Raw genomic sequence first — 10,320 nt, 5'->3', positions numbered from 1 at the left:
CATCAATCGGCAAAGCTATGAACGTGCGCAAGCGCTCTTTCTTATGAAACCTTTCAAATTTTTTAAAGATATCATAACGATGACGGATGAATGATGAATGATGAGTATTTTCAAGAACGGAGCGTTGCAAATCATTCCACAACCCATCATCCAAATGCAAGCATGTGTCTCCAGCAATAGATTTAGCTAGATCGTTGATAAGGTCATGCATAACGAATCGTGATTTATTGCTATTGGACGATTGGAAAAATGACCTTGACAATAGTTCACAAAAATAATCACCACCAAGTTCTTCCATTTTCTTATCCTCATTTGATTGTTGAATTAACCCTCCGCCATCCACAAGAGGATTAGCTCTTCCTTCTTAAACTCATAATCTTGGGGAAATAATGCGCAATAAGCGAAACACCTTTTTAAATGTGAAGGGAGATGATTGTAGCTCAATCTCAACGCAGGAAGAATACCACACTTATCACCAGGTAAATTCCATATTTTGCTAGCTAGTATAATATTCCACTTATCTTCTCTGTGTTCACTGCACAGAAGACCACCAAGCGCTTTTGCTGCCAAGGGCAGGCCTCCACATTTCTGTACAATTTCCTTTCCGATCAATGCCAAGTTCGGATGATCATTGACATTTCTGTTTCCAAAAGCATGTTTTTGAAACACCAACCAACAATAATCATCAGGCAACTGTTTTAGCTCATAAAAGCTTTTATCTCCTCCCATCATAGTAGCAACATTCAGATTGCGAGTGGTGACGAGGATCTTGCTTCCCGGTGCTCCCTCCAAGAGAGGGGAGCTTAGGCTGTCCCATTGATCATATTTCTCATTCCACAAATCGTCAAGAACTATCAAAAATCTTTTTCCCTTGGTTTCGTCCCTCAGTTTGCGTTGAATTTGATGAAAGTCCGGCGAATCATTGTTGCCTGGAGCAATGTCCCGTAAAACTGCCCTGGTTATGGTCTCCACATGAAATTGATCAGACACACAAACCCAAGCTTTTAAAGCAAAAAGTTTGGATGTCTCCTCATCATCGTACACTAGACCTGCCAGCGTAGTTTTTCCCATCCCACCCATGGCCACGATCGAGACTACAGACGGATTCCCTCCGAGGGATTCATCATTAAGCATGGCTAGTATCTTGGTTCTATCTTCATCCCTGCCGTATACCCCAGGTTTGAATACCAAAGGTGGTGGAGGGGTTGAGCTTTGAGTTGCTGTTCTGGCGCCTTCGATCTGCACTTTGAGCTTTTCCAAACCGAGCACAGCCTTCTGAGCTGAAATTTCTTCTAATCGGCGAGTGATGTCCTCTATCTTGGACCCCAGCTTAACATTCCGCATAGCCTGAATTGGAGTGAAAGTAGTACAACAAGTAGGGATGAATTTGCGTACCTTGCTTGTGCTGGCCGCACCACCCTCCGCCACCAACTTTCTTCTCATCACTTGGTAGCCAAACTCGTCCAAGACGTCCTCCACATCATAAGCCAAATCCCTGAGATGTGCGAGCCATCTTTTCACGTCCTGCTTATCGATCTGCTTGCCCTCAGCATCGTCGAGCACTTCCCGAATCTCCAACAGTCCTGTCTTCCATTTCATGAGCTCGGTGTGGACTTGCTTTTGGCGTGCGTACTTCAACAAATCAGAGGAGTCCAGTTTGCTGAACAAGAGTCCAAGGGACACAGAAAGAAAAACCTCTCCAACAACTTCCATGGTGATCAGTTTGCAGAGAGAGTGACTAGTGAGAGAGAGAGAAAGGGGAAGAGGAAGATGAAAATGGAAGCCTGAGAGCAGGATTAGTAAGCCATGTGCACCACACAAAATAAACAAATCAAAATCTCCACTATATTATTTTGCAGACAGCTGTCACATATTTTAATAGATTTAGTCTAACTGAGAGAAGGCGATTTATTAAATTATTGGAAGGTGCATGCACGTGAAACATGAGTCATGAACATTGTTATAATTATATTTTTTTAAAAGAAAAAAAAATCATTAGAAATTTTTAATAATTTTAATTATTTTATAATAAAAACCTCTAAAATTATTTTAATAATTTTTATTATAAATTTTGACATTTTTGAAATAGAAAAGCTATACGTCTTTAAATTTAAATTCGATTGTCTTATAACTTAATTTTATTTATTTATGTCTTAGTCTCATTTCATTTTTAATATATAATTTTGTTATAAAAATTAAAATTTTATTAAAAAAAACAAAAGTTGTGAAGGAAGGAAAAAATAATTGTCTTTTAAGAAATATTTTTTAAATTTTCTAGGGTGAAAACTTTAAATATCATTAATATTTTTAGTAGTATAAAACCATGACACAAATAAATGATATTTAAGTATAAATAAATACATATAAATTAAATTTAGATTAATATTATGTGATTGTTTTTAGTGGACCACCAATTATTTTCATATTCCATAAAAAAATTACTTTCAACACCATAAATCACCCTAATTTGATATACTATCTTAAATTTTAAAATTTTTTAAAAATAATTTTTAAGGGCATGAACTAAATCTATATTTTTTGTTAAGAACTTCTATTTTTTTTTTATATGGAATTTTTTACCAATTTTTGTTTTTAAAAACAAAAAATAAGAAGTACTTAGAGTGCTTTTTTAGTGATTTTAAAATATATTTTAGTTTTTTTAATATTCAAAAATTAAAATTTTATATATTAAAAAAAATTAAAAATACTTCTTTAAATCATTATAAATCACATTCTTAATATGTAATGATATTAATTTCTTCTCATTTAAATGGAATGAAGAGAGATTTAAATGAATAAAACAAATACAAGGATAAAAAATTAACTTCTTGTGCTTTATTATTACATCTAGATGTTTTAAATAGTTTTTAATAAATAAAATTATAATTATATTGATGGTGAGAAAGATAAAGATATGATTGAGGTGGGTGGACCAAATAAAAAGTAGGATATGAATTGACAAAAGCTTCTGCACTCTTCCCAAAAAGTAAAAAGCAAAGTCCAATAGCATAAAGTGATGAAACTAGTCCTATTCAAGGCCCTACCTGCATATTTGATATTTCTATGATTTTTATTAAACTAGTTGGACTTTTAAGTTAAAATTAATTTTCAAAAAAATATAATTTAAAAAATTATTTTCAAATATTCTACATAATTGTTATATCTTTTACAAAAATGAAATCATATATAGAAGCTTTGATTTTAGGCAAATACAACTTGATATGATTTTTTAATATGACTCGAATTCAACCTTTTTCTTTTTTAGGGATTTGAGTTAATTATAATCGGTTTTAAATCAAAGTTGTATCAATCTATTATATATCTAGTTTAAAGTCAATATACATAACACATATTTAATTTGAATTGACTTATTTAATAATAGTACCGATAAACCTAATGATAACTTTAATTTATTTAACTCATATTTGACATATTTAATTTTTTTTTAATATATCATAATTGAGTCATAAACAACATATTCAATTAAAACAGTAACCACATATTATATCATTCAACCTTTAATCCGATTTGATTATTAAACAACATCTAATTATAAAATAGGTTATAATATATTACTTGGTTAATAATTATATTGTGTTTTGAGTTTATGTTTTTAACCTTGATTATTATTCACATTATATTTGGATTGAGATATTTAGTTGAGTATTTAAACTTTAATGTGACATAATCCACCTATTGAGATATTAGAAGAGTAATTTTGATAAAAGTTAACATTTAATGGTTTAAATTAATTTTAAATTAAATTATATCAAGTTATTAACTTGATTTATTAAAATTATTGTTGATTTTATATTATAATATTACATTATTTTATCAAAGATACTGAATATTCTTAAGAAATTAAATTTGATTTATTAACATCTTCTAAGGTCTTCTCAATTTTTAATATTTATTTGATACATATTTAATAAGAAACAAGTCAAAAAATTTCAATACAAGCAAGAGTTGAAAGAAAGCGGAAAGAAGAGCCTCTCCAATAGCTATCATGAGAGAGAGAGAGACATAATTATTGCTGAGAGATGACATGCACTTTAGACTGTAGCAATTATTCAATTATGAGAGAGAGAGAGAGAGAGAGAGAACAACTTTACAGTGGAGCAATTATGAGAGAGGGAGAGAGAGGACTTTACAGTGTAGCAATTATGAGAGAGAGGGAGCGAGAGTTATTGCTGTGGGATGGGATGCACCAACTTTAAACTGTAGCAATTATTCAATTTTGAGAGAGAGAGACGTTTAAGTACAAATTAATCCGTTTGTGGTCCGTTCGTAGAAAGAAACGGCAAAGAATAATATCATCCCGTTCATAAAAATAAAAAAAAATAAAAATACGCATCTCCAAATATTTATCAAAGCAATCTTTTTTATCTATTTAATCATCCACGTTTATATCGCATGGTTAACGAAGTCAAACGCACTAGAATGAAGTCAAATGTGTTACAATACACCCCACTTTTGCTTGAAATTGCTTATGGGGGTTTACTCTACTTGCCATCTGAACTAACTATTCCTTGTAGTATAAAGTACACTAAACATATATATATATATACTTAAATTCATTATATAAAGAAAATATTTTAAAAATAAATTAATTATAATTATTTTATAATTAAATGTAAATTTTTTAATTAATTACCAAAAATATAAAAATTATATAATTTTCTTCATAATATTTTTAATATCATTAATAATTAATTAAATATTAAAAACATTATATAATTTTATATATATATATATATATATATATATATATATATATATATATATATATATATATATATATATATATATCATAATTTATTTTATATTGTTTAATAAAATTGAATTAATATTAATATATATTTTAAGATTAGACATATTATAATCAAATATCATAATATTATATGTAATTTAATAATAAATGTATATTTATAAAATTCATATTTTTATCAATGCATACGATATTACTATCAAATATGATAAATCATATTATACGATATTATTATCAAATATGATAAAATTAGAGTGTTTTTTTTAGTGATTTAAAAAAATATTTCTAATCTTTTTAATATTTAAAAAATAAAAATTTTATATATTGAAAAAAAATAAAAACACTTCTTTAAATCATTATAAAGCACACTCTTAATATGTAATGATATTAATTTCTTCTCATTTAAATGGAATGAAGAGAGATTTAAATGAATAAAACAAATACAAGGATAAAAAAATTAACTTCTTGTGCTTTATTATTACATCATTTTTATTAATCTTAACATCAATGCTAATTAATCATAATTAAAGAAAAGAACACCAAAGAAAAAGTCAATTTGGGGGCCAATCTTTATTGAAAAATTAGAAACCAGACAAAAGTTGATCAATATAGAAAATTGAATTGTATAAAGTAGATCAATTTGAATTGTCTTTATGAGAGTCTTATTGGACAGCTGTTTTCGAGAATAGTTTTTGTTATTCACAATAAAAAATAAGGAAAACATATTTAAAAATAAAAAATTGTTTTCCATTTTCTATTTACAATGTTTTTAGATAACATTTTTTAGTTATTTTCAATTGTTTTCACTTGTTTTTTGAGGATTATTTAAAAACATTTGAGATTTTCGAACAAATTTTTACTCTAGAAAATAAAACAGAATAATTTTTAAAAACTATTTACCAAACAAGCCCATAGATTAATGTTAGGTTATTCATTATTTAGGTTATGAAACGAGAAACCTGTAATGCATAACACTTTCTCAGCTTCACTCATTCTCACTTTGCACTTTGCATCTACTTTCTCAATAACCAACAATCATGAGAAGTGATTTGCTAAGAAATGTATACCAGAAAATATTTTTACAAGCCTTCAACAAATATTTTTTCCCTTTTTTTTTTTTTGCTCTTTTATATCTTTTTTCTTTTTTTTTTTTGGGATTTTTACTTGGTGCATATTCTTTTAAGGAAATAACAGTGTAAAAGTATCTGCTTTTAGTAACATCATATTTTATATAATGAAAAAGTTTTATTAATCATGAAAAAACTCATATAAGTAAAACTAAAATTTTTATAAGATGCAAAATAATTTTGGCTTCCATAGCTAGACAAACAACTATAAAACTTTTTCTTCGATTTATAAGCTTTCAACCTCCTAAAAATCAATCTAAATAGGATTGTAAAAGGTTATAATATAATATTACATTGTATAAATATTATTTTCACTCCTATATTTTCCATGAGATTATTTATTTATTTAAATTGAAATGTCCTCTGTTATTTGTTTGTACCTATAAAAAATAAAAAATTATTTTAAATCTTAGGTATGGTGATACCTCAGTATTTAATAATTTTAAATAGATAATTACATTTTGCATATAAAATAACTAATTAAATTTTATATTATATTATTTAATTAGTGATATTTTAATTTTAATTAGTTTTAAGAATTTAATTAATACTTAAATAATTAGATTTATTTATGTTTAAATCTGATTATCAATAAGTTCAATGAAACAAGAAAAAGATAGCTTATATTTATTATTTTAAAGTGGATTTCGAATTTAAATTATTGCAAGTGTATTTACTTGACTAACCTTTTGAATTACTCAAATTTAACAAGTTGTAAATAGGTCTCTTACCTAATCTTTTAAATTAATCTTGATGTTGACAAGAACCTTGCCGACCATAATTATAAAAAGAGAAATAATTGAAGCTAAGTTTGCCTAATCTAGTTTAATAAATTGCAAGTGGGTGCCTTACCTAATCTTATAATTTAATCTTCATATTGATAAGAATCAAGCCGGCCATAATTATAAAAACAAAAAGACGACAAGTTAATTCTATTGACTAATTTTATTAACTCAAATTTAATTATTACAAGTAAGGTTTCTTAAGTCTTACCTAACATTTAAATTAATCTTGATATATATAAGAACCTTGCCAACTGTAATCATAAAAAAGAAAAGGACGACAAACTAATTTAATTGACTAATTTTATTAACTTGAGTTTAATAAATTGCAAGTAGGTTAATCTTTTACCTAACCTTTTAAATTAATCTTGAGATGAATAAAAATCATAAAGATCATAATTATAAGGAGGGGAAAAAAGCAAACTAGTTTGATAATTTTTAAGGGCTTAAGCTAAATTTATACCTTTTAAACAAGAGTTCCTATTTTCATATAAAAATTTTTCTCACTTTTTGTTTTTAAAAACAAAAAATGAGAAGTATATATAAACAAATACTCAATATTGACTGGTATTAACTCCTACTCATTTAAATGAAATAAAGAGATATTTACATTTAAGATAAAAAAATGTAAGGATAAAAAATAAAAACACTTCTTAACTTCTTTTACTTTATTATTACATTTTTTTTTTTCATTAGATGCTTTAAAAAAATTTTATCAAATAAAATTATAATGATATTGGTTGAGGGCTAATTAACTTTGTTTAAGCGTTATAGGCTAAAACCATATTTATGATAATCAATTCCAATGGATCCTATAAGTTATGCCATTTTTATGAAGTTTTTCTTCGGTTTTTAATCTTTGTATTAATGCATTGATAAATGTTTTATTGAAGAAATTACTAGTATAATAAATGATACAAGATTATAAGTGGGTTCATGTTGATAGGACAATGAGATAAAAAATATAAGGCGAATACAAACCTCCATGCATAAATGATGCAATTAGCTTGTTCAATATATTTAGCTTGAAGTAAAATTTCCTTTTTATTTTCCATATTCTTTATAACTATTGGCTTTCCCTCGTAGTACAAAAAAAAAAAAAAAACCCTCCTTGCATTAAATTTTCCTCCTAAAACAAATTTTTTAAAAAAGTTAACTTTTCAAAATTTAAAAGCTGTTAGCCCAAGGGTTCTCCTAATCGGGTTTTGATGATAACAAACCATGGTTAAGTAACTAATTGGTTTAATGTTTAAGAATCTCAGGTATAAACTCGAAAATTCATCAAAGGACCAAATGGATACAAGATCGAGACGCTTGGAAGACTTGAGATCATAGGAAATGAATGTAAGATGATAGCATGAGTGCACTTAGGATGTTCATACCTTTTCATGCATCTTAGAAAACTCGATTTATTCTTTAAAACTTGATTTTCTTTAAAACCCGAGTTTTATCAAATATACTTTAGGCAAATTGATTCAAAATTGGCATATTAACTCACCTAAAGACCTTGCCTAAGTGTTAGAAAAGAAAGGAATCAAAAAATAGGTTTTTCGGGGCCAAAAAGGCTCAACCGATCGAGGCTAAGGCCAACCGGTCAACCGGTTGAGGAACCGGTCGACCGACTGAGGTCGTCTGTCGAGGACCGGTCGAGGAAGGTTAAAAACCTTCTCTCTCTCCTAGTAGCCTTCTCTTCCCGGTCGAGGTCCGATAGAGGACCGGTCAAGGTCCGGTTGAGGCAACGGTAACCTGTCATGCATTAAATGTTCCAACGGCTAGTGAACCGGTCGACCCCTAGCTCGACCGGACGAGGTTGCTTTTTGCTGATTTTGACTCCCGAGCTTAGAAACCTATAAATTGAGAGCTCCTCTTCATTTATTGACAAGAGAACAATTGCATTCAAAGCCTACCTACCTGTTCTTGATCAAAAAGCTCTCATTTCTCTCTTAGTGCATCAAACCATCACTTGCATATTCTTAGTGCACTCTTGTAATTCATCCTACCTTTCTCTTGTACTTGAGCCATCCTTAAGCTAGGTTGAGAGTTTCATCTTTGTGTAAACTGAGTGTGAAAGTCTTCAAGTGGTTCAAATCTTGAAGAGATTGTGTAAGAGTCCATTGGAGCCGGAATCCAAGTGTAAGAAGATTGAAAGCTTGATTGAAGCTTCAAGTTAGTGGAACCCTCACTCGGTTAGGAGATTGAGGAGAGTGGACGTAGGCAAAGGAGTGCCGAACCACTATAAACCCGAGTTTGAATTCTCTAACTTTATCTCTTTCCTTTATTTATTTTGTGTATATATTATTGTGTGGAAAAAGATTTTGAAAAACCCAATTCACCCCCCATTTTGGGTATTTTCCTTAATTATTCATAGCCTTTGTTTTATCAAAAGCTATTAAAAACATCTGCCTATAATAACCTATAAGTAAAAGTTCCTTCAACTAGCCTATTACCTTTTTGAGAGTTCATATGAATTATGTATGGCCCACAGTTGGACTTCGAAGAGTTTCAAAGCAATTTAGTTAAATGATAACAAAAAAAAAAAAAAACAATTCTATGATAAATAGTGAAAATCACTATGGATTCCAATAATATTTTCTATCAATATAATATCTCAATACAATGTCTCCTTGGTAGGTTTAGTATGAAAATGAATTATTTTATGAATATGACTTTGAATTCCAAATTTTGAACTTTCTAATGCCTTAACTTAGTGGTAGGCCTCATAGAAAATGAAGCTTGTGAAAAAGTATAGTATGAACATAATTTTTGACTTAGGAGGTGATGTTACAACACCTTCAATTAATTACCTTGAAAATGATATGTTATTTGTATTGAAAATGATATTAAATTTAACAGAGATATATCTAATAAAAATAACACCCATTTTTTAAAACAATATTATGATTTTACTATTGTGTCATGTTGGATCATAAAAATATCACCCATTTTTTCAAAACAATATTATGATGTTACTATTGTGTCATGTTGGATCTCATTTGGAAAACAATTTAATTATGTTGTGTCATAATTTTTTTTTAAAATTTATTCCATTTTTCTTTTAATTTTTGAAGCATGCAATTGGAGTTGGTCTAAACTTTTAACGGTTGGAGCCAATTTCAATGCCTTAGTGGGTCTAAAAGAAAAAAGAAAAGATTGGAAAATTGAAGTGAAATATGGAGACAAAATTTTTAAGGCTTGAAGTGATTTTACAACCTTCCAAGTAATTACCTTGAATGTGAGATGTCATTATATTGAAAATTCATATTAAATCTCATGAGGTAACTACAGGAATTTCCATACATAGAGACAAGTAATAAATATATCTCACTTTTTCAAAATGTTTGTGACCCTAATTATACATTGTCTTTATAGTGGGATGAATGCATCTTCACTTAAAGTCTTATTCTAAACATATTTTTAGAATTTTCTAGGAATATGTAAAGAAAACTTTATGATAAGTAATTTCTATCTAAGATAGGGAAAGTCTAATATGATTTGTCCACACCATTCAAATCCAACACATTTTTTATAAATTTGAAATGAGTATACTTGTATTTGAATAAAAATAAATTGTTTTTAGGTCAACTTTCATAACAAACATTTAACTCAAATTGACTTATTTAATAATATTAATCTTAATTATAAC

At 28.2% G+C, this 10,320-nt stretch overlaps 1 protein-coding gene across 1 annotated transcript; it reads right to left on the bottom strand.

The window, feature by feature from the left end:
* Positions 1-324: 324 nt before the first annotated feature.
* Positions 325-1,713, bottom strand: LOC117910499 (putative disease resistance RPP13-like protein 1). Its single transcript, XM_034824570.1, has one exon. It carries the CDS (start codon positions 1,711-1,713, stop codon positions 325-327), a length of 1,389 nt encoding a protein of 462 aa, XP_034680461.1.
* Between the last annotated feature and the right edge of the window lie 8,607 nt (positions 1,714-10,320).

The sequence above is a fragment of the Vitis riparia genome, unplaced genomic scaffold (assembly GCF_004353265.1).
Source record: "Vitis riparia cultivar Riparia Gloire de Montpellier isolate 1030 unplaced genomic scaffold, EGFV_Vit.rip_1.0 scaffold762_pilon_pilon, whole genome shotgun sequence".
In the NCBI taxonomy this organism is placed as follows: domain Eukaryota; kingdom Viridiplantae; phylum Streptophyta; class Magnoliopsida; order Vitales; family Vitaceae; genus Vitis; species Vitis riparia.
Note: the sequence above shows the minus strand (reverse complement) of the source record. Positions and strands in the feature narration are given on the sequence as shown.

Coding starts and splice junctions, on each gene's coding strand:
- LOC117910499 (XM_034824570.1), bottom strand. CDS start 1,713: ATGGAAGTTGTTGGAGAGGTTTTTCTTTCTGTGTCCCTTGGACTCTTG.